This window comes from Petaurus breviceps, unplaced genomic scaffold (assembly GCF_028583685.1).
Source record: "Petaurus breviceps papuanus isolate PSGF00001 unplaced genomic scaffold, PetGlider_PUasm1.0 174, whole genome shotgun sequence".
NCBI lineage: Eukaryota > Metazoa > Chordata > Mammalia > Diprotodontia > Petauridae > Petaurus > Petaurus breviceps.
This window is the reverse complement of record NW_027185761.1, coordinates 57364771-57387786: the sequence shown is the minus strand read 5'-3', so window position 1 is coordinate 57387786 and position 23016 is coordinate 57364771. Positions and strand designations below refer to the sequence as shown.

Below are 23016 nucleotides of genomic sequence, written 5' to 3'. Positions count from 1 at the left end.
CCTGGTCCCAAGGCAACTGACTGGGCCAGCTCTCCGATGCATCTCCCTCCCTTGGCCCAGACATTTGTATCCAGATCAGTGTTCATTGGTGGCTTGCTACCTTCCATCAGCTTGGGCTCTTGCTTGCTTCTGCCGGACAGAGCTCTGTCCAGGAAGGTGGTAAAAATAATGCCCCTGCTGGGCCTGGGATGCCCCAGAAGGCTCCCTGCCCCCCACTCTTAGAGAAAATAAGGCTGATCAGTCTTGTTTCCAAGATGGAAGCAAGGTGAGTGGGAAAGAGAGCCCTCATCAATGCACCAGGAAGCATTTATTAAGCAGTTACTCTGGGCCAGACCCTGAGAATAGTAACAGAAGTGACATCCCTGCCCTGCTAAGGACCAGACATGTTTCAGGCTGTGCGCCAGCTGGCCCATCATGCCTTGTACTGCATGTGCCTGCTCCCCTTCCCCACTCTAGGGCCATTTATCACATACACTGTTCTTTTCTTCCCCCCAAAGAAATAGACAGTGCCGACATGTCAGCCCACGTCACCAGCCCCTCCGGCCGCATGACCGAGGCGGAGATCGTACCTGTGGGGAAGAGCTCCCACTGTGTCCGGTTTGTGCCCCAAGAGATGGGGGTCCACACGGTGAGCGTCAAATACCGAGGGCAGCATGTGACAGGAAGCCCTTTCCAGTTCACAGTCGGACCTCTCGGTGAAGGGGGTGCCCAGAAAGTCCGAGCCGGGGGCCCCGGCCTTGAGAGAGGAGAAGCAGGAGTGCCAGGTGAGAAGCAGTGGGGAATTGGCTTCCCCCACAAACAAGAAATAGAAGGTCGCCATGGCCTGTGCCACGCGGAGGACCTTCACAGGGACCAGTGGGGTTCCTAGGGGTGTGGACTTAGCACAGGGCCTCAGGGGCCGTGCAGCCCTTCCTTGACCAAGCTGACGTGCTCAGCGACTTTACCAAGGTTACGGGTCATAGACAAATACAAATAGCATTAAAGTCTTCTATAGGTGGAAGCATCTGCTAAGGAAACCACCTTTGGTCATTTTGGTAGCATAATGGAGAACCCAAGGGGAGGACTCATGAATGCAATGGTGATAGCCCCTTAAAGACTCAGATGGCTCTCTTGTTGGGAGAAAAGTGAGAAGCAAATGCTCACACATGAGTGTGATTCTGATTTGGTTTGTTAGTCAGTAAGCCCTTATTAAAGGCCTATGTGCTGAACGTGGGGGATACACAGAAAGCCCGAAGGACAGCCTCTGCCCCCAAGGAGCTCCCAGTCTAATGGGGGAGACAGTATGCAGACAGCCACACGCAAACAAGACGTGGACAGGATCCTCGCCAGTTTGGAGATAATTGGCAGAGGAAAGACATTGAGGCCTTAATCAGAACAGTCTTGTGGAAGGTGGGATTTTAGCTAGAACTGGAAGGAATCCAGGAGGGAAAGATGAGGAAGGCGAGCATTCCAGGCATGGGGAACACCCAGTGGAAATGCATGGTGTCAGAAGACAGAAGAGCTGGGGTGAGGCCAGTGTCATAGATGGGGGTGGGGGTGGTGGGAGTGATAAGCCCAGGAATGGGGAAGGGCAGGTTATAAAGGACTGTGAGCACCAATAGAAGATTTTCTATTTCATCCTTGAGGTGACAGGAAGCAACTGGTGTTTATTGGAGTGGGGATTGAGACTGACATCATCAGATCTCTGCCTTTAGAAGATTCATTTGACAGCTGAATCAGAGGGTGGACTGGAGAGGGGGGAGACTTGAGGGAGGGAGACCAACCAGAAGGCTATTGAAAAATAGTCCAGGTGTGGAGTTCAGTGAGGACCTACACATGGGTGGTGGCAGTGTCAGGAGAGAAGGGGGCACAGAGATATGCAAGAGATGTGATGAAGGTAAATTCTACAGAACTCACCACCATTTTGGATATAGGGGATGACGCCTGGGTTGTCTGCCTGGGAGACTGGTAGTGGTGATGGAGATGTCCTTGGCAGTAATAGAGGAACTTGGAAACGGGGAGGCTTTGGGGGAAACATAAAGATAATTCAGTTTTGGATACGTTGAGTTTACGATGTCTATGGGACATCCAGTTTAAGATGTTTGGAAAGAAGTTGTTAGAAATGTGAGTCTGGAAGCCAGGAGAGAGCCTGAAGGTGAGATGGAGAAGTAGATCTTAGCATGGACCAAGCAGGACGTTAGCAGGACCAAAGAAAGCCAAAAGTAGATCTTAGTAGCACAGAGCTGATCATTAAAAACAATGGGAGTTGATGAAAGAATAAAATGGAAAAAGAGAAGAGAGGCTGGCGCACAGCCCTGGAAACACTTGGGTTCCTTCCACTTCTAAATCTACAGCTGGTCCATTGTTTTTAGAAAATGGGAAAAAAATGTATATTGCCAAACATGTAATTATGACCAATGTCCTTGTTCTTCCCATCTCTTCCCCTGGTAGCGGAGGGGAGGGGTTAGAATGGAAAGGGATCTATGAGATTGTGAGGAAATCAACTCTGAATTGCATGTTTATCATGACCCAATAAGCACAGTCAGTGGGAGTGTGCTTAAAACTTTGTTCAATAGTGTTTTATTTTTACCAATTACATGAAAAGACAATTTTCAGCATTTTTTTTGGAAAGATTTTGAGTTCCAAAATTCTGCCCCCCCACTCCCTAAAAAGATGGCAAGCAGTCTGATATAGGTTATACATGTGCAATCGTAGAAAACATATTCCACATTAGTCATGCTGTGAAAGAAGAAACAGAATAAAAATAAATAGAATTTTTTTAGGAGGCAGTCTGGGTCAAGTGACTTGCCCAGGGTCATAGAGCTAGTAAGTGTCTGAGGCCAGATTTGAACTCAGGTTTGCCCGACTCCACAACTGGCACTGTTTACTTTGCCACCTAGCTGCCCCTTCCAGGCTTCTTACGCTTCACTCCCTGACACGTTCTCTTCAATCCAGTGACCCTTGCCCCCTGTCCACCAACAATATACGTCATCTCTTGGCTCTGGGAACTTCCTCTAGGTGGCACTCATGCCTGGAAGGCTCTCAGTCATCTGCTCTGACCACTGACCTCCCTGGCCTCCTTTACCTTTTAACTAAAATCCCACCTTTTATGGGAGACTTTCCCCAGCCCCTGTCGGTCCTAGAGCCTTCCCTCTGCTAATTATCTCCAGCTTATCCTTTGTATATTTGTTGTGTATTGTCTCTCTTGTTAGAGTGTGGGCTCCTGAAGAACAGGGCTGGCTTTGGACTCTATCCTTTCCACTTCGCGCACTGCCTGGCCCATAATAGATGCTTACTAAATGTTTTTTGAATTGAATTGGACATCTGGGTTTACACTGGGCAAGTCACTTGAGCTCTGCATTTGCCAGGCAAGTCTGTGAGACTGTCAGTAACAGAGCTGCCCATCTGCGTTAGTGGAGGATGTTTCCCTTCTAGGAGTCCCTTAATGTCGGTGGAATCGTATGTGCAGGGCAAAAAGGAGGCTGGGGTGGGGGGGTGATACCCATACAAAGAGCACTCAGGCTTGCTTTGAACCATAACCTTGTCTGTGTCTGCGTGTCTGCCATTTCCAGCTGAATTTAGCATTTGGACCCGAGAAGCAGGGGCCGGGGGCCTCTCAATCGCCGTCGAAGGACCGAGTAAAGCCGAAATTACCTTTGATGACCATAAAAATGGGTCGTGCGGTGTGTCTTACATTGCTCAAGAGCCTGGTACGTACCCAGGCCAGCGAGAGGCGTGAGCTGCACTGGGAAAAGGCACTCCTCCGGGCTCTAACTGACCCCGCTTTCTTGTTTCTTAGGCAACTATGAGGTCTCCATCAAGTTCAATGACGAGCACATTCCAGACAGCCCCTACTTGGTTCCAGTCATCGCCCCTTCCGACGATGCCCGCAGACTCACTGTTATGAGCCTTCAGGTGAGACATAAGGAAACATCTGGCTGCTTGACCACAGACCGACTAATCGGGACCTTGTTCTTCAGACCCTTTCCCATCTGTCTTTCCTAGACCAAGGGACCTGTCCATTGAATCAGGAGTCCCAATCATCAATGGCTCCCTCCCTCCCCCCCTTCAACCTATAGGTCCCCAAAAACCCTCTGGCCTTCAGGACCAACAAGCACTGGGCTGGGAAAATCAAGGCCAGAAGAAGATATTTCTGCCTAGGAGCATAGCTTTCAAGCTAGACAGTGTCCGAAGTGATTTACTCCAACCCCCTGATTTTGCAGTTGGAGAGCCTGAGGCCCAGAGAGCTTGAAGTGAATTTCCATGGGCCACACAGCTAGTCTGTCTCAGGGGCAGCACTTGCATCTGTCTTCACCTCTCCTTGCTTCCTCTAACGCTTATGTGGTTTTCAAAGACCTCACCTCACAGTAGCCTTGTGTGGAAGGTGGAGGTTGAAGTTTTATTTGGCCAAACTATATTCATCAGGAAACTGAGGCCCACAGAGTTTGCGGCTTGCCTGTTGTCACATGGGTTTCAGTTCAGACTTGAACTCAGATCTTTAAGGTAGCCAGCTAAAGAAAGCACTTGTTGGGGCAGCTAGGTGGCTCAGTGAATAGAACACTGGCCCTGGAGTCAGGAGGACCTGAGTTCAAATCCGGCCTCAGAAACTTGACACACTTACTAGCCATGTGACTTTGGGAAGTCACTTAACCCTAATTGCCCTCCAAAAAAAAAAGGGAAGAAAGCACTTGATGAGTTCTTGCTATGGGCCAGGCCTGGGCTGAGCTCTGGGGTTACAAATGCAGGAAAACAAGATGGCGCTTAGAATCAAACTTCTGGCCTCCAGCTACAAGGGCTCCTTCTACTGTGCCATTCTTGATCTAGTTGGATTTTCCAGACTGGAGCAAGTGTTCCTCTAGGAACTAAGGACCTATATGACCATCCCTAACTCTAATACCTTGGCGCTGGAAGTGTAGGCTGGTCCTTGGTCCATTTGGAGGAAATGCATTCAGGAACCACATAGAGTTGTGTTGAGCTGCCTGGGATCCAGCTTCTTCCCTTGGAGAGAGTGAGAAATTTCTCACTCACTTGTCAGACAAGCCATTTCCTGAGGCGTCTGACCAGTATTTGGACAGCTGGCTCTAACTGGCCCTAGTGCTGCTTCTTGGAAATTAATCCTTGTCCCCTTTGCTAAGGAGAAAGAGAACCCAGGTATCTCTTACTTGTCCCCAGGACATTGAACCAAAAGCCAGTCACCAGAGTCTCAGTTGATGGGCATTGCTTTTATCTCAGGACATTCCTTGGGTCCATGTGAACCATAAAGGAAAGAACGCAGAATCTGAGCCCCTGGGAGAGCCCCTCTCGTTACCAAGGCCGTTCTGATAGATGTATTTCTGAGCCTTCCAAACCTCTTGTCAGCCGAGTCATGGTCACTTGGTTAAGATCTCATGAAAAGTGAAATGTTTTTTTTCTGCCCTTGTAAGTCCTTCCTGTGAAGAACTGTCATCCTTGGCTTTGATTCTCAGTTTGAATTTAATCACTAACCAGTGATGAGTTTCAGTCGTGCCTGGCTGATGAGATTGTAGTTCCCCAAAATCTGTTTGCTTCACAGAACAGAGACCAGCTCTAAGCCCTGCCCCAAGTCAGGAAGGTCAGCCCCCCCCTCCAGTCCCCTGGAAGAACAAGGTTTCTGATTAGTTATTGTGGTTTTGATGTTTTTCTTGTGTTTCATTTAAAGACTTCTTGACAGGAATTTCTGTCTTTGCCAACCAAACAAAGCCTATGGAGGGAGATAAGGCACTAATCTGCTGAGGGCACAGGAGATTGTCCCCAGTGTGTCTCAGGCCTTCTGGGCCATTTATCTCCCTCTTCAGGTTTTAGGGGCCAGCAGACAGGTTTGTGGAATGTAAGGCCGTGCCCCTCCTGGACACCTTTGGCTAGAAATATGCATGGATTTGAGAGAGCTTCTCATAATGGGTTGGCCATCAATGTATAATGCTCCTAAGCCAATTGTAGTGCTGTGAAAAGGGATGAGGGAAGATGGGGGAGTGTCTCAGTGCTGGCCCGTGTTCTCCTGAGGCCACCTGTTGAACAGAACATGCATTTTTTATGATAACTATGTGTGACAACATCTGGTGTGAGTTAGGAAAGGTGGTCAGAGGGCCCTGGTACTCCTTTGGAGACTTTTTTCCCAAAATTAAATTTTTCTAGTAATAATCTCTGATTCTTGGATGTCCCCTCGAGCTCTGTCTGCCAAGACAGAGCACAGCCCATTAGCCTTCTCATCCTGCGTGATTTCTGTTCAGTGTCCTCCCCAATATACTAGAAACCTTCCTCTGGGTCCCTAGAGAAAGACCTACTTGGGATTTGTTCTCCATCATGGCATTTAGATAACCCCGACTCCCAGTGGACCATAAACCTTAGCACATTCTCCAGATCTGGAGAAGCTTCATGTATGGTCCTGGCATGAGACTGTGCCTGCCCATGGAGGGCCAGCCCAGGAACATGTCCAGGGGACACCGATGCCCCGCAGGGTGGCCGTTAGTCCATGTGGCCATTGATAGACTAAAGCCAGCACTTCGGAAGGAAAAGGGGCTTGATGACCGGAGGTTTACTTTAAACTCCAGCTGTGGTTTTGAGAATAGTGTGGATTAATAGTGAGCGTTCTGATTCTCTGGTCAGTGGGCACAGGGAAGCCTGAATGCCTGAGATAACGTGCTGTGTATGCTGTGGCCTCACACCAGCAATAGCTTGCTACTGTGTAACTGTGTGTTCTTAAACGGTTTATGAGCAAACAGAAAAAGAAAAACGATAGGTTTTCAAGGGAGGCGCCAATGGACAAGAGAAAGAATCTGGCCCTCGAGTCAGGTTCTGGGTTCAGATTCTGCCTCTGTACCCTTGGGGAAGTTGTTGAGCCCCTGTGGGGGGGGCGCTGTAAAATGATGGGGTTCAACTCTCTGGTGTCTGAGGCTCCAAATGGAGGTGGTGCAGATAAGGAAGATGTCCCCAGAACTAAGGAGGAGAATGTGTGACCGCCCAGGTCAGAGGAGGATTGGTGCTGCTTCACTTGAGGTCACCCGTCACTGAGGGCCACACTCAACAATGCTTCTGAAAGCTTTCTCTAGTCTTGAAACTGAGACTTAAAAGGAATCTACCTTTACTAGAGTGTTTTGGTCAGATCCCTAGGGTGGCCCTCCAGCTGTTGGCCCTTTCCTGTGACTGTTTCTTACCCCCTTGGGGAATGTGCCAAAAAAGTTTTGGGGTCTCTTCCCCTCCCGCCATGTTAGCCCATAGCAAATTCAGGGCTCTGGGCAGTATGCCATGTAGCCTTGACTTGAGTCTTCTTGTAGGGAGATGAGTCAGGGAGCTGTCTCCTTCAAGGGATTTGTAAAGGAATGTAGGACCACGTTCGCAGTCACTTCCAAAGTCATCTCACCTTTGAGCCTCGTCTGAGCTCTCTCCCATCGTCAACAGCTATTGTATAAAAAAGACAGCCTATTGCTGTGTGAACCAGCTGTGCTCAGCTTCCATGTGGAGCGCTCCAAATGATTTTCAGAAAAACCCCAGAAAGTAATAACTCATCTGATGTCTTAAATACTCAGGAATCTGGATTAAAAGTTAACCAACCAGCGTCCTTCGCTATAAGGTTGAATGGGGCCAAAGGCAAGATTGATGCAAAAGTCCACAGCCCGAGCGGTGCCGTTGAAGAATGCCACGTTTCTGAACTGGAGCCAGGTAAAAAAAAGTGGGTCTGAGACCCGCATCCCTCCCATGAGAACACGTCATGTCAGCTCCATGGGTGGGGGATGGGGCACGGGGGGGGGAAAGGCTCTCACTGCCGACAGCAGAAAAGGCAGGCTGCCTCCAGTGTATGCTGGGAGAGGCACGTCTTAGGGTGGAAGACAGCTCCACAAAGACCTGTTTGTTGTTCAGGTGGGAGGGTGGTGGCCAGACCCATTTCATCCTACCCCTGTCTCCATTTAACATAGCCTTGCAGACAGGTTTCATTGTTGGCCTTGTAAAGATATTTGACAACTTTACTTGACTCACTCGGGGGAAGGGTAGACAGGCTTACACTCTTAGAGGGCATTTTTGGTTTTGTTTTATCTGCAAAAGACGCAGAATGGTGTAATGGTTAGTGTATCTCAAAGCCAGGAAGAAATAGGGTCAACTCCCACCTCTGACATCTCTGGGCTCTTGACCCCAGGAGAGTCTGTTGACCTCTCAGTGTCCTAGGCAACTTTCTGAAGACTGGAAATTGCTTGAAGATACTCCCCTGCATTGGTCGAAGGATTTAAATGCCTCCTCTGGGAATTACTTTTAACTCAAAAAATCCAAAGTCCAGTCCCTACACCTGTGCTTTGTCTGTGAAGCTGAATAAATGGGAGTTTTATGCCACTTTGTAGAGTCACAGAACATTCCTCACAAACAAGCTGGTTTGTGGCCAATTTGGGACATTATCCTGGGATAATGTCTGGGGTGGTGTTGAACTTGATGAGGTCCCTCCAGGTGAAGAGTTCTCCAGGTATGTGGTTCCTTTCCTTTTGCCCCGGCCAACTGGAATTGTGGGCTGATGCCTAAAAATTGAGCAGACCCACCCCCTTGTGCCCTCCCCCCCCAATGCCTTACTCCTCTCTCTCGTTGCTGTATTGCAATAGATATTGCAAAGACCAACCCTGACGTTTCCTCTGGGCTTCAAGAGGGCCTCAGAGAGGCTGTGACAGGGTCGAGGCCCAAGCTCTGGCCAGTTCTCCTGCGCTGGAGGGATGCCAGCTTGGCATGAGAGGGGATGGCTGGTCTGAGGACCAGTGCAGTGAAGCGTGGGCCGCCTTACTACCTGCTAAGCCTGTCCCATTGGCAGTATTTATTTTTTTAGCCCCAGCAGCTCTTGAGAATATCCACTAATAGAGGGTCTATAGTCTGCATATAAATGGGCAGAAACTGATGAGATGATAGACTTTTCAAAGTAATATTTTAAATCCGGCTTCAGAGGGCTCCCTTCAGTCACATGTCCAAGGTGACAAACCTTGGGAGGGATGCTGAGAGCGAACCTAAGAAAAGCTCTTACATTTGGAGTTAGAGCACCTGAGTTCAGATGCTGCTAACTAGGTGACCTTGGTCAAGTCCCTTCTTAGGCCTTCCTTGCTTCTTGTTGTCCGCTTTTATAAAATGAAGGGGTCAACCTGGATGATGTCTTAGTCTGGGATGATCCATCCCTGTGTTCAGGAACAGGGAGAGAGGGATGAGACCTGTGGTTTTATTGGTTTAGGGAACTCCCAGAGGAAGAAATTCCCTCAGCTAGTGCAGGTTGGCACCCATTCTGCTGAATGTCTAGCCCACCAACAGATTAAGTAATTTGTCCAGGACCATCGTGTGTCAGACGTGAGTCTTGAATCTTGGTCTTCCTGACTCCAGAGCCACTAGGCCATACTCTCCTGATCCTTATTTCACAGACCACAAAATCGGAGCCCAGAGAAGTTAAGGGATTTGCCAAAGCCTCCCAGTTAGTGGGAGTGGTAAAAGCAAAGCTGGGCTCCAAAGAGAGCCTGGACCTCTGATGGCCCCACACTACGGGAATGCACGTTCTTAATAAGCCAAGAGAAGGCTGCCGAGTATTTTCATCTTCTTTCAATACTCCCCTAACTCCTCAGATTCTGATGGTGCCTCCACACCATCCCTCCACAAGGCCCCTCCTGTGGAAAGCACTTGGGAGTCTAGCCAGGCCTGCTTTATATATTTTGTCTATATGTCCCAGCCCTTGGTGCAAAGTGTTCCCAAACTGAGATTTGGAAGCTGTCCCCACACACACACATCACATATATATGTTCTTATATTTTGGGATAAATGTGTTGAAAAGCTGAACCAAAATTGTCTTTCCTTTGGCCTTGAGGAAGCTGTCTGTGCTAATGAAAGCCTTAATCTCCTAACCATTTTCCTTCTTCTTTATCATTTATAGATAAGTATGCAGTTCGTTTCATTCCCCATGAGAACGGCATTCACACGATCGATGTCAAGTTCAACGGGAGCCATGTTGTCGGAAGTCCTTTTAAAGTTCGTGTTGGGGATCCAGGACAAGCAGGAAACCCAGCTCTCGTCTCTGCATATGGAGCTGGTCTGGAAGGGGGCACCACAGGTAAACTGACATACCAGGAATGCTGATGGGGGATGGCTGTGGCTGCACAGGGTACTCTCTTTTACTATTCACCTGCTTTCCAGATCATTCTTGTTTGCTCTGCCTAGAAGCAGAAGAGACTTTGGAACTTAAAGGACAGTGGAAATGCCTTTTAAATAAAAGCTTTTATTACACTGAACTTTGAACATCTGTATGAACAATTAAACTCATTTAGTGATGATTTACAATGAACTGAATTTGAGCTCCTGAAGCATCAGGGCTCTAATTCTTGATGATGATGATTTCAGGAGGTGGCACTGACCTGTACCTTGCCCTCTTCAGACCTCACCTTCCCCATCTTTAGGTACATGATGCTGCTGACTGCACAGGCTTGGTTTGAACTCAGTGAGTCAGTCAGCCAGCATTGAGATCAACATGTGCTTATTGATTGATTCTCTTAGGCAGCAGGCAGTGGCGATCGGCTTTGTGCCTCTGTGCTGTGATAGATGTTGGTACAAGTATAGTCACTGTGCCACCTGGCTTTCTACACATATGAAATATATATATATCAATGTATTATCTTTCACTTATATGCCAATATATTGTGTATCAATTATTACACATTATGTTATCAGTTATTGTTAATATATTATGTATATTGCTATTCTGTATGACAGAAACCTTCTTGTACCTGTAATCCGGACTGGTCTCAGGCTAGTCTTTCTAAGCCCCCTGACAGCATGGCTTGTATTGTAGTATATGGTATCATTATTTCTTGATATATAATGTGGATGTTTAAATATCAGGAGCTAAAACCCACATAGATAACAGCTCTAAGGACCTCACCATTGGAGAACACTGTTCTATGAAGAGTTTCTGGGTTTAATGGATTTCCTAAGAAGCTTATCCTATCCCTTCTGGCTTTTGGTCCTTTGATCTTCAAGATAAGAGAATCACAGATTGAGCACTGGAATGGAACTTAAAGGCCACCAAATCCAGCCCTCTAATTTCATAGATGAAGAGACAGAGGTAAACAGATGTGAAGTGACTTGCCCAGGGTCACACAGCTCCTAAGTGGCTGAGGCAAGATTTGAACCCAGGTCTTTCTGGCCCCCTGGCCAAGGCTCTGTCCACTGCGCCAGCCAGCTGCCTTAAGGAAGGGGAAGCAGAAAAGAGGCCGTTTGATGTCTGGCTGTGTGAGCCTGAACAAGGGTCGCATCTCTGGGCCTCGGTTCCCTCAGGTGTGACATGAAAATACTGCTTTACTGTCTGCCTCAGACAAGTGTAAAGAATGAGCTTTGCAAACTTGGAGCGGCTCTGTGAATGTGAGCCCCTGTTCCTTTTAGAAATGGGGCTGGGTATCAGTGACAGTCTGTTCTTTCTGCAGCTCCTCGGGAGTCTGCATTCATCTGCCCTTCGGGGCTTGTGTTCTGGAGGAGGGAGAAGGCTTGGGCCCCCAGAGGCCACTCCCGTGAGGCCTCATGTGGAAGGTGGCTCAGCCCCACGCCTGATGTTCCTCTGGACACTAGCTCAAGGCCTCTCCTGGACAGCTCACCTTTGTGTTTCTGCCCAAAACCTTGAAAGGGGAAATCTTCCAAGACCTCTGCAGACGACAGGGGGTCTGCATGTCATGTTAGGGTAACCAAGGAATGCTTCCTGCCGGCCAGCTGTTCCCAGGAAGTCTGGCTAACCATCGAGAATTGGACTGTGCCTTCTCTCTGGGATCAGTCTGCCAGCCACCAGACCCTCTCAGCAGTAGTTGTGAGCAGACCACAATCAAGCCTCCTGCAGCAATGATGGAGTAGTCTTCAGCCCAGCCTGACTCCCACCTTTAGCCCTAACCAGCTTGGAGGGCTTCCTGCCGGAACAAGGCCCTATTGAGCGTTCCTGGAAGGCGATCCATCATGTGGGAGATGGCCAGCAGAAGCTGGGCTCCGGGAATGCTTGTCCCTGCCCTCTGCTCCCCTCTTCCTGCCTCCCTTCTCTCTGAGCACACAGCAGTCCTTGGGCCTGGGCCCAGAATAACCCAGACAGGGTCTCCATGGACTGAAGGCTACTGCTTTGCTCCCTGGGCCTCAGCCTGGGATGGCAGCAATGGCTCCATGCCCTGGAATCCAGCTGCCCACTTCACCTGCTTCTGCCCTGCCTTTTGCACTCATCTCTCTCCTGCTTCCTGTTGGGGGTCTCACACGCTCTCACCCAGGGCTCAGGTTTCAGACTGAGCTATGAGGGATGCAGGGAAAGAAGGAGCCCAGTCTGTGGGGGTGTTGGGAGCTTGTGTGAGACCTTGGATAAATATCCCCCTTGTCAAGGGGCTTGTCCCCCCCTCCTGCCCCTGTTCCCCAGGCCTTTTCCAGATGTTGGTTCTGATATGGCTCAGCTGGGCTGTGCACAGAATGAGAAAGGTCGCTGTCCTGTGGCTCCAAGGACTCCGTGTCCTGGGCTCTTCCTGTTGGGCGTTGGGCCTTGCTTGGCCCCGTCGGGCACTCGGGCTGCGAGTGGGGGCTGTCTGGGGAAATGGTGGGTCCTGATGGTGATGTCTCAGCTGTCCACAAGCAGGGCGGCTGCTTTGGCCAAGAGACCCCCATTCTCTTGTCTCGACCTGCCATCCCTCTCTCCTGCCTTCTTCTTTTTCTCTTATTCAGTCTCTTACTTGAGCATCAGCACAGACCCTGTTGCTGGAAAAGCCGGGTCCTTGGTCTTTCTGAGCTGGCTGCCCACGTGGGGCTCAGTGGACCCTGGCAGTGGCATGCTACAGATGAAAAGTCAGCTGGCATCCTGTCCCATCCCCAAGTGCATGGAGATGCTGTAGCCCTGGGAGGTTTCTCCTTCTAGCCAGGGAGGACATGACTGGGGATCTGATGGACCATCAGTGGGTTCTAGGTTTTCAAGTCGGAAGACCTGAGTTCATGTCCTGACTCTGGAACCCTGGACCAGTTGCTTCATTTTACTGAGCCTCAGTTCCCTTATCTAAAAAGTGGGACCAATAAGGCTGGCGTTGCCCACTTCACAGTGAGGAGTGACTTCCAGCACTCTAAAACCATCACTTTTGTCTGTGTGGGGAACCCTGGTGAAGAGACTCCTTCCAAGGATGGTTTGGCACAGTGTTTCTGAGTTCCTTCCATCCTTGGACCTAGGAGCCTGTAGTCTCTCCTGTGTGACCTCGGACAAGTCACTCACTTTTCTTGATCTCCCTTTTCTCATTCTGGAAACAAGGGGAGCTGGACCGGTCACTTGCAGCCCTCCAGCCAGCTTCCTTGGCCCTGTCATGCCCCCTAGGGAAGAGGATTTATGTGGAAATGTGCCAGCTCCAGCCTTCATCGTGGTCATAACAAAAGACTCTTCTAGATCTAGGTGAAGCATTGTCCTGTCCGCTGACTCTTTGAATCTCTTTTCTCTGTGAGGGAGGAAGACAGAGATGATCCCATTTTACAGCTGGGGAGACTGAGGTTCAGAGCCCATCATTATGCACCCCAGGCTCCAAAACCAGTAAATGGTGGGGCCACCCAGAGTTGAGGGGTCCTCAGTCACCACCAAGTCTGGCTTGAGTGTGCCTGGGAGTCCCCTGCCCAGCCTCTCTGACAGGTGGACGTTCAGGATTGCTTGGGCTCCTTGGACATCCCATTTTGCCTAATTGCTCTCTTTGTGACACCCACTCATTGCTTTCCTGGTCGGCCCTTGGGAACCCTTCTTCCCTGGGATAGTCCTTCAGATACTTGCTCATGCTCTCCTGTTTCCCCCCAAAGACCTGTCCAAGCTGAATGTTACCAGTGGCTCCCACCGCCTCTTGTGCCCTGGGCTTGAGGTCCTGCCCCATTTACATTTGCCTCCTCTGGACCTGTTCCAGCTTATCATTGTCCTTCCTAAAGCGTGACGCCCAAAACTAAACACAATCCTTCCACGGCGGGCTGACTGGGGCTGAGGACAGCGGGCTGATCACCTCCCTCCTCCTGGACACTGGGCCTCTCACCACGTGGCCCAAGGTTGCCTTAACTTAGCTTTCTTGGCTGACCTGTCGCACTGGTGACTCAATTGTCTACAGTTTCCTCAGACCCCCCCATATCATTTTCCGGGGAACCTGCCTAGCCCCTCCTCCCCGAGCATGTACCTGGCTCTCCTGATCCCTAGTGCCTCTCCTCAGAACTGTGTTAACAGAGAAGAAACCTTCATCTTGCTTTGGAGTACCAGGGCTTCCCAGATCTGTGACATAGAATACTGAATTCAGGCAAGATTTTGGAAGGGTAGAACTGTGGGGAGGTGTGGGGGGAGTCTGTTATCTTGTATAACGTCATTTATGTTGAAAGGCAGCAGATCTCATCTCTGTGGCTTTTGAATCCTGCGTTTTTGTTTGAGGGGGGGGATGTCCTTCCCTCTTCTCTTCTTCCCTCTTGCTCCCCTCACCCCCCACCTCAAACATGCTGGAATGGAATGAGTCTATCCAAGGAACAAAAAAGCACTTTGGCACCTTCTTCCTCTCCTGTTGCTAATTCTCTACAGCCTTGCTTGAAAACATCTGTTCTAACCTCCTGCTTCTGCCATAGACTTTTCCTGAAAACATGCCCCTTCTCCCCCTCCCTTGGGACCTCCCCCTTTGCTCACGCAGTAACCATTGGCCCTGGCTGCTGTGTCCGCCATCCCAGCCACACCGATAAGTAACTGTGACAAGACCAGCTCGAGCCGTTGGGGCCTGGAGCTGGGAGCCCAGATGCCGGGGGAGCTGTGGAACGCTTTGGGGAACATATGGATTATGTCTCTGGGTACTGCTGATTACAGCTCCTTTGTTTTAGTGACAGCCAAAAGTAATTCATTCCCTGGAGTCACGGCTATAATTAAACCAAAAACACTATTTTCAGCAGCTGGGTCCATTTTTTTCCCCAGAAAAACCCCAGATTCCACTAACAGAAGCAGGTTATGAGCAGGAATCCTTTGCTTACTCATTTCATCCTGGGTTAGAGTAAGCCTTCTTGAACGCACAGACCTTGTTTGTGGTCAGCCCCACCATGAAAGCACAGGTGCTGTTCAGAAACACACCCCTCCCATTGCCCAGAGAACCCACATTCTGATCCTTTTCCTGCTACCTACCATCAGCTTGACCTTGGGCAACTCACATGACCTCAGTTTCCTCATCTGTAAAAAAAGAGGTGTTAGACACATGGCCTCTGAGGTCCATCCCAGCTCTGAAGCTACACTCCTACAAGTCCACCTAAAAGATGGCGGGCGGGGTGCTGGTGTGCGCCATAGAAGCCAACTTGATGAACCCCAGGCAAATGTGTCGGGCAGATTTCTCTCTTGGTCTGCAGAAAGCTTGTTTGCTTTGCTGGGGAACTGATTAAGGGGTATTTCTGACTATTAATTAGGCAGAATTGGGAACTGATGGCTTGGCCTCAGCCAGAAAGCCTGAGGGCTGAGCTTTGAAGGGAGTTCTCTCCCTGTCCCGAGCCCCTCTGGTGTTTCCTGCCTATGGCCCCCTCACACGGACGGTACCTCCCTGGGCCTCAGCCCCTTCATCAGTAAAACGAAGGGGTTAGAGTCAGCTAGGGAGAGAAGGGAGTGAGGTATCACTGGGGAGAACCTGTGAGCTCTCAGACTCCTAACCAAGGAGCAGCACGGCACGTTCAGAAGACGTGTGGGCCAGAAACAAATCATTTACAGCCAGTTTGTAAGCACCGCACGCATATCATTTCATTTGATCCTCACAACATCCCTGTTGTCCCCATTTCACACATCAGGAAACTAAGGCAAACATAGGTGAAGGGACTTACCCAGGGCCACACAGCTAGTAAGTGTCTGAGACCACATTTGAACTCAGGTCTCTCTGACGCAAAGTTCAGTGCTTTCTACTATGGTCCCTTTCTGCCCATGAAAAAACGATTACACTGTCATATTATTACGGTGATTTCCTCGAGCAAAGGCTAACTGGAAACCTTTCTTTCAGGCATTCAGTCAGAGTTTTTCATCAATACCACCAGAGCTGGCCCAGGGACTTTGTCTGTTACAATCGAAGGGCCATCCAAGGTCAAAATGGACTGCCAGGAGACTCCGGAAGGTTATAAAGTCATGTATACGCCGATGGCTCCAGGGAATTATCTGATTGGTGTGAAATATGGCGGACCCAACCACATTGTTGGCAGCCCTTTCAAGGCTAAAGTGACAGGTAAAGATGGGATTCCCCAAGTGGAGAATGGCCAGGCCTAGAGAGAGCTAACGCTTCTGAGCCATAGGGCCTGAGCAGCAAACATTATTGGTGCTGAAAACCCAGCCTGGGGTGGAATGGAGCCCAGTCATCATGGGCGTAGGAAATCTGTTTTCCAGATGTGACCTTGGTCTTGGCTTTTGACCAAAAAAAACCCAAAAACTATCGAGGGATCCGGGAGTCTGAGTTCTAGACCCGGGGGGGACTGAAGCTCTATAAAGCTCCGCCCCCACGTGTTTTAGACAGTAATGGGTCGAAGTGTCTGTTTTCTCCAGGTCAACGCCTTGTCAGCCCAGGCTCTGCCAATGAGACATCTTCCATCCTGGTTGAATCAGTGACCAGATCCTCCACAGAAACCTGCTACAGTGCTGTTCCCAAAGCTTCTTCAGATGCCAGCAAGGTGACATCGAAGGGAGCAGGGCTTGTGAAAGCTTTCGTGGGCCAGAAGAGCACCTTCCTGGTCGACTGCAGCAAGGCGGGTAAGTGAAGCCAGGCAGGTTTGAGGGGTAGGACGAGGTGAAGTGAGCCTGTCCAAAATCAAGCCGTCTGTGGCTGGGCCTAACCCCAGGAAAATGAGCTTGACCAGTAAGTGGCAAGACTGGCAGATCTCTTTTTTTTAATTTTAATTTTTAAAAATGAGTTTTTGTTGACATTTTCTGTTTTTAACATCATCATCAGTTATCCCAGGTATCCCTTCCCCTCTCAAAGAGCCATCCCATATGACAAACAGTATTTTTAGAGGAAAAAAGTCAGCACAACTGACCAGTGCATTAAAAAGGTCCAAAAACACATGCAATGTGCTACATTTGTGGGCCTCTCTTCTCCACAAAGGCATAGGTTGGGAAGTCTTCTCATATGTCTTCATTCAAATTCTGACTGAGCTTTATAATTTTGTTACATTCCTTTTTGATTTCTTGGTGTTTCATTGTTCTTTCCCTTTCCATTGTTATTGTTACTGTTTTGATTGTTTCCTTGGCTCTGCTTGTTTCTCTCTGCATCAGTTCAAGGAAATCTTTCCCAGCTTCTTAGCTGTCACAAAATTGCTGCTATCAGTATTTTCCAATATATGGAGACTTCTTATCAATGGTTCTCTTGGAGGGGTAGAAACCCACTGATGGAATCTCTGCTCCAAAGTACACGAGCATTTTAGTCACTGTATTTGCATCATTCCAAATTTCTTTCCAAAATGGTTGCACCATTTCACAGTTGCACCAGCATTCCTCAAATCTTCCAACATAGACCGTAGTCAGTTTTTGTCATTTTTGCCAATTTGCAGAGGTGAAACTTCAGTTCTTTTGATTTGCATCTCTCTTATTATTAGTGATTTTGGAGCATTCTTTCATGAGGTTGTGAATACTTTGAAGTTCTGTTGAGAATTGTTTGTTCATATCCTTTGCTCATTTATCTATTGGGGAATGACTTTTTAACTTTATGTATACACACACACACACGCACATTTGTTAATTGTTTATGTATCTTGGATAACAAACCCTTATCAAAGAAATTTGATGCGAAGATTTTTTTTTCCCACTCAGCCACTTCCCTTCTCATCCTAAGTGAATTTGGGAAGTCCCAAGTTCAAATCCCACCACAGGCACTTAAAAGCTGTGTGTCCCTGGGCAAGTCACTTGCTTCTCTGAGCTCCAGTTTCATCTATAAAATAGGGGTGATAATAGCACCTACCTCACACAATTTAAAGAGTCAAATGATATACCGTGTATAAAGCAATTTACATACCTCAGAGCATTATATAAATGTTATTGTTGCTGTTTCTTTTGAGCATTTTCATTGCTAGTCTGATTATATGCCATCTGCAGGGGAAAGGATGTCATTCACATTTGTGGTGTCTGAGGTTTGTGTGGTGCCTTCTTCAGCAGTGAAATGGAAAGAGCTCAGGACTTTATCAGGAGAGACCTTAAAATCCTAGGATTCCATCCATCAACCACTGATCAGGACTGAATAGTGAGGGTTGAGGAAGACATAGCTTAGGGAAATAAGGAAGCATGAAAACCTCTACCTTTATATTTGAATTAGCAGCATGGGCCATGCCTGCCCACCTGTTCTTAAAAAAAAAAACTATAAAAATTTTATGCACTTAATTTTATAACGGCAAAGTCAATTAAATATCCCTTTATGACTATTTACACTTAAAGGAATTTTCCCGTATGATATTTATGTCCACGGCATCTCAGTAGTTACACCCTCTGAGTCTCCTTTGCCTCTATTTGTCTATGCCTGTGTATACACTTTTCTTTCCCTGTCTTATGTGTGCATGTTTTTCTGATTCCACAGAGTCTTGCTTCTCGGGACTCTACTAGGGAGCCTACTTCTCTTGTATTTTAGTCCTTAATGCTGTTGTTCTCATTGTTTATTTGGTCCTTCACTGGCTGTTAGCATTTAGGTTTTTTGTTCTCATTGCTGTATTGGCTCTTTGACCCCTCGTCTGAAGATTGGGGTGCCAGGGACCCACAGAACAACATCCAGTTATCAGCACTTGGAAGAAACTGAAGGCTATGGGAGAGAATTCCCTGTGTGCGTGTAGCTCTGGGCCAGTGAATAACCTGGAGACACAGCCCAATATATTCATTGATCTCTAACCCCACTTCCTTCTCTAATGCACGGAGAAACCTCTCCACCCTCCAAAAAAGAAAAAAAATCTGGCTCCTTGCATAACTGGCCTTCAGGTTCAGGGCTGATGTCTTCCTTTTGCTGTCTATACATATTTGTTTTTTTGTGAAATGTTCCTTGAAGCCGGGCCCATGGTTAATTCTCTCTTCCAATTAGTATCTCACATTTTTTTTACATGTATAAAAAGAGCTTTCACAAATACCACCTAGGGAAACTCTCCCATCTATCTAAGTACCTTAATGTGTCCAATGACTCAGTTTAGTTGTGGGAGGAGGGTGGGGGTGCCCTCACAGACCTGTTCCCTCCCCTAGCAGTCACCCAGGACCTTTCAGCCCTAATATCGCTGTGCTGCCCCTTGCTGTCTCTCTAGCCATGGCAGAGGCCATGGAAGTCTCCATTGGTTATTAGACCTTTCCATTCCAATCATTTCTCCTTGGTTCCCCTCCCCCCCATTGGCTCCACCCTACCCCCTTGCTGCTTTGAAAAAGCTAATGATCAAAATAGCTTTACTGCTTTTCAGCCTTCCACTTGGTCCGCCATCTAAGGGGGGTTGGATGTGGGTCACTCTCTCTTGGTGCCAGCCCATTCTGTTTATACCGTTTTCTTTAGCTTTACCTTGGGGCAGTTATTTTGATTGGTTCGTATCCCAAAGGTCCTCCCCAGTCTTGGCCATTGCTTTAGGAATTTCTGGAACTTGTACAGATTTCAACGGCGGTCTGACTTCTTGGTAGAGTACTCTCAGTTTAATTAGGGAACTAATTTAGGAGGTGTGCAGCATTGTTCTTGAGTTGTCATATACCGCACTCCAGAACTCACTGTTACTTCTCATCTTGGCTGAAAAAATCCTGTGTTTTGATGTGTATTGTGTCCCATCTCAGCTGCTTACAGTCATCCCTGAGTCATAAGTTTTGACAACATTTTATCTGGGTGACTTGAACATGATCTTCATCTGTTGGCATCATGTGGCTTCTATAGTTACAAATTCTGTCCTTTAAAGTGAATAATTCTAGGAAATTTTCTTAGGATTTCCTGAAATAAGATGGGCAAGAATTCCTTTTGGGTCACATTTTTGATGGGGTCCAGTAATTCTTGGTTTGTCTCTGAGTTTCTAGCCTCTACTTCCTTCACTTTTGCTTTTGTAAACTTATCACATTTTCTTCCGGTTCCAATGATATCTGGGTAGTGTCCTCTGTCGCTCCTTCCTTTTACAACCATACCCCTAGAAAAGGCAGTCTAGTGGCATTGCTTCTACTTCCTCTCTTTTTAGTCCCTTTCCATCCCCTTATCTAGCTTTCAGACCACACACTCAATTGAAAACAGTCTCTCCAAGGTTACCAGTGGTTTCTTAAATGCTAAATTTTATTGCTTCATCTCCCCCAACCCCATTTTTCCTCTTCATTGACAACCTCTCTGCAACATATATATCATATATGCAACATTATATGGTCTAGCCTGTCCCTCCTCATTTTTCTCTTCCTTTACCTGGTTCTCCTACTTTTTAGGGCGGCTAGATGGCACAGTAGATAGAGGAGTGGGTGTAAGTTGGACATGACTGAACAGCAACATCAACACCTGAGTCTTTCCTCGGTCTCTCTTCAGGTGCCACCTCCTTGGGCATGTTAGAGCCATGGGCTATCTTTTGACTTTTTTCTTCATAGCAGTAGTCTAAAATTACATTTCCATGGGGCATGATTATTTTTGTGACCCTTTCATGTACTTCCAGATTACCTTCCAAAAAGATTGTGCTGTACATTCCACCAACAATGTATGAATATACCAGTTTTTTTGGCAACTCTGCCAGAAGAGTTATTTTTTTGCCTATTTTATACATGCCCACCACTCTTGATTCCATTGATTTAACCCTGATCTATTTGTATTTTAGGTTCCAATATGTTGCTGATTGGTGTCCATGGCCCCACCACACCTTGTGAAGAAGTATCCATGAAACACGTAGGAAACCAGCAATATAATGTGACTTATGTTGTCAAGGAGAAGGGGGATTATGTTTTGGCTGTGAAGTGGGGTGAGGAGCACATTCCTGGAAGTCCCTTCCATATCACAGTACCTTAAAGCAGATCCTAACAAAATGCTTTATTTGTAACGTTGATTTTTATACAGAGTTTATGGGCCTTTTGTGGAAATGAAATGTAGTCTCTAAATATGCAGCTCATACTTAAGTACGTCCAGAAGTAAATGCTAAACTTTTTATTACTTTAGGAGACTTTTCAAAATCTCAAAGCTTAGAAATCTCAAATATCATTAATGTACATCTCTGTGCACTCAATTCCAATGATACCTCTCAGTCCTGTCCTTCACAAACAACTTTTGAAGATGGGCCTGCACACTGATTTCACTGCAGACATTCAAGGTCATGGACATGAACCAAAACTGGAATTTCTTTTTTTTTTTTTAAATGAGATTGGAGACCCTGAAACTACTGGTTTTGTCTTGGACTGTTATAGATCATGCTTACCAAGGGGAAGGTTTTTCTTTTTTGTTTTGTTCTAATGAAAAGCAAATGGGGTTAAAACTTGGTATGCACGTGATATTAATCAATTTTAGTGCCTTATGGGATGTAAAGGGGCTACTAAGTTATTTACCCCTGTTTTAACACTAACATTTCCTGCCGGGTTCCCCGTGGTTCTTCTCTCATGTTCTTTGAGAGGTCTGTTAAACTGTTAGCAGACAGGCCCCTGGTAGCTTTCCCACATCTTTTCTACTTCCCCCTTGAATCCCAACTGCCGTGTTGACCTTTAGGCTCCATTGATTGATGGGAAGACACTGCAGGCTTGGGCAGCAGTCCCTTTGCCAAAGGTTACTTTTTAACCCAACCCAAAGAGTCTTCCTTCTTCGCACGTATTCACTTGTGGGATCATTACTAGCCTTTTGTCAAACTCATAAAATTCAGATTGCAACCAAGTGTGAAGAGGCCAGACTCAGACCTTGAGGCTCATCACTGCATAGAGAGGAGAGCTAAAACGTGAACCTTTTTTTGGGGGGGAGGTCATTTTTGTTGTGGTTCTTAGTAACAGGTAGTAAGGAATTCAGTTCTCTGTGAAGAGCTCACCAGTCCAGTGTTAAAGGAGGGGCCGTGACAATCTGGCTGCTTCCCTCTTAGCACCCAGAGAGAGTGCTGGCTGGAAGCTGGATATGGATTTCTTGGCCCAGCATGAACTGCCCTCCTGGGACCACTTTTGCAATATTTCATCCCGTTCCTGTGAAAAACTTGAGAGGGTGTTCTGCCCCACCTCCAGTCCTACATCCCAGCTCCTCCCCTCCCACCCCGGTTCCCCCGACCTTTATAGGATGGTTTGATACCTATTACGTACCAAATGTTTAACTTTGGCCATCTGGGTGAACTTTGTGATGAGCTTCATTCAACTGGCTGGGGAAATAATCCATGGGAGAAGATGCTTGTGTGGGACAAGGATGAGCCTGGCTCATGGCCTGGGATCTGCCATCACCAGGGTTGATTGGCTGGGAGAGCGGGTGTAGGGGAAAGCCCAGCCTGAGGGAGACCGGGTGCCCTGTCGCTTTATTTGTGTACCATGCCTTAATGTGAAATGCTCACAACTTTGTAAACTAGCAAATGGAAGAGAAACTGGCACCAAAATGCAGGATTGTAAAATTGTATCTTATAACTTATTAAAATAAAATCTTTGATCCCTAAAATCCAGCTGATGAGTTTTGTCTTTGAGAAAATAATTGATAGTTGGATGTCACTTAGAAAAACCACAGGGCCTCCATCCGAGCCCTTCCCTGCTTGAAATGTCTGGAGGCCAGGGGTGGGGAGAGGAGATGAAGCCACTGTACATCAACTTTGTCATCCTGACATTAGTTACAATAGGACAGACCCCCTTGCCCCCCACAGAGATGTGGTCTCTGGGGCCACTTGTAGAATCATAGATTTACAGCCAGATGGGACCATCTGTTCCAATCTCCTTTTACAGATGAGGAAACTGAAGTTCAGAGAAATGTATTGTAAAGGCCACACAGTGTCAGAAGTGGGGTTCGAATCCTGCTCCTTGGGCTCCGCTAATACCTTGCTAGTCCAACACCTTCATGTTTCAGATGAGGAAACAGGACCAGGAAGTCTAATGAGTCGTCTGAGGTCACCTGGGTAGGAAGGGACATATTTGAACCCCAGGATTTTGGATCTGGGACC

General features: G+C 47.6%; 1 protein-coding gene across 6 annotated transcripts in view; it reads left to right on the top strand.

The window, feature by feature from the left end:
• Positions 1–22523, top strand: part of FLNB (filamin B) — a 159128-nt gene extending 136605 nt beyond the window's left edge. For all 6 annotated transcript variants that reach the window (XM_069084257.1, XM_069084259.1, XM_069084258.1 and 3 more), the window contains 8 exons: positions 498–764; positions 3552–3689; positions 3779–3894; positions 7521–7653; positions 9875–10051; positions 15966–16184; positions 16499–16702; positions 20734–22523. In XM_069084257.1, coding sequence (XP_068940358.1) covers positions 498–764; positions 3552–3689; positions 3779–3894; positions 7521–7653; positions 9875–10051; positions 15966–16184; positions 16499–16702; positions 20734–20921 — 1442 coding nt within the window. In that variant the 3' untranslated portion in view covers positions 20922–22523. The remainder of the gene's footprint in view (positions 1–497; positions 765–3551; positions 3690–3778; positions 3895–7520; positions 7654–9874; positions 10052–15965; positions 16185–16498; positions 16703–20733) is intronic.
• Positions 22524–23016: the final 493 nt, after the last annotated feature.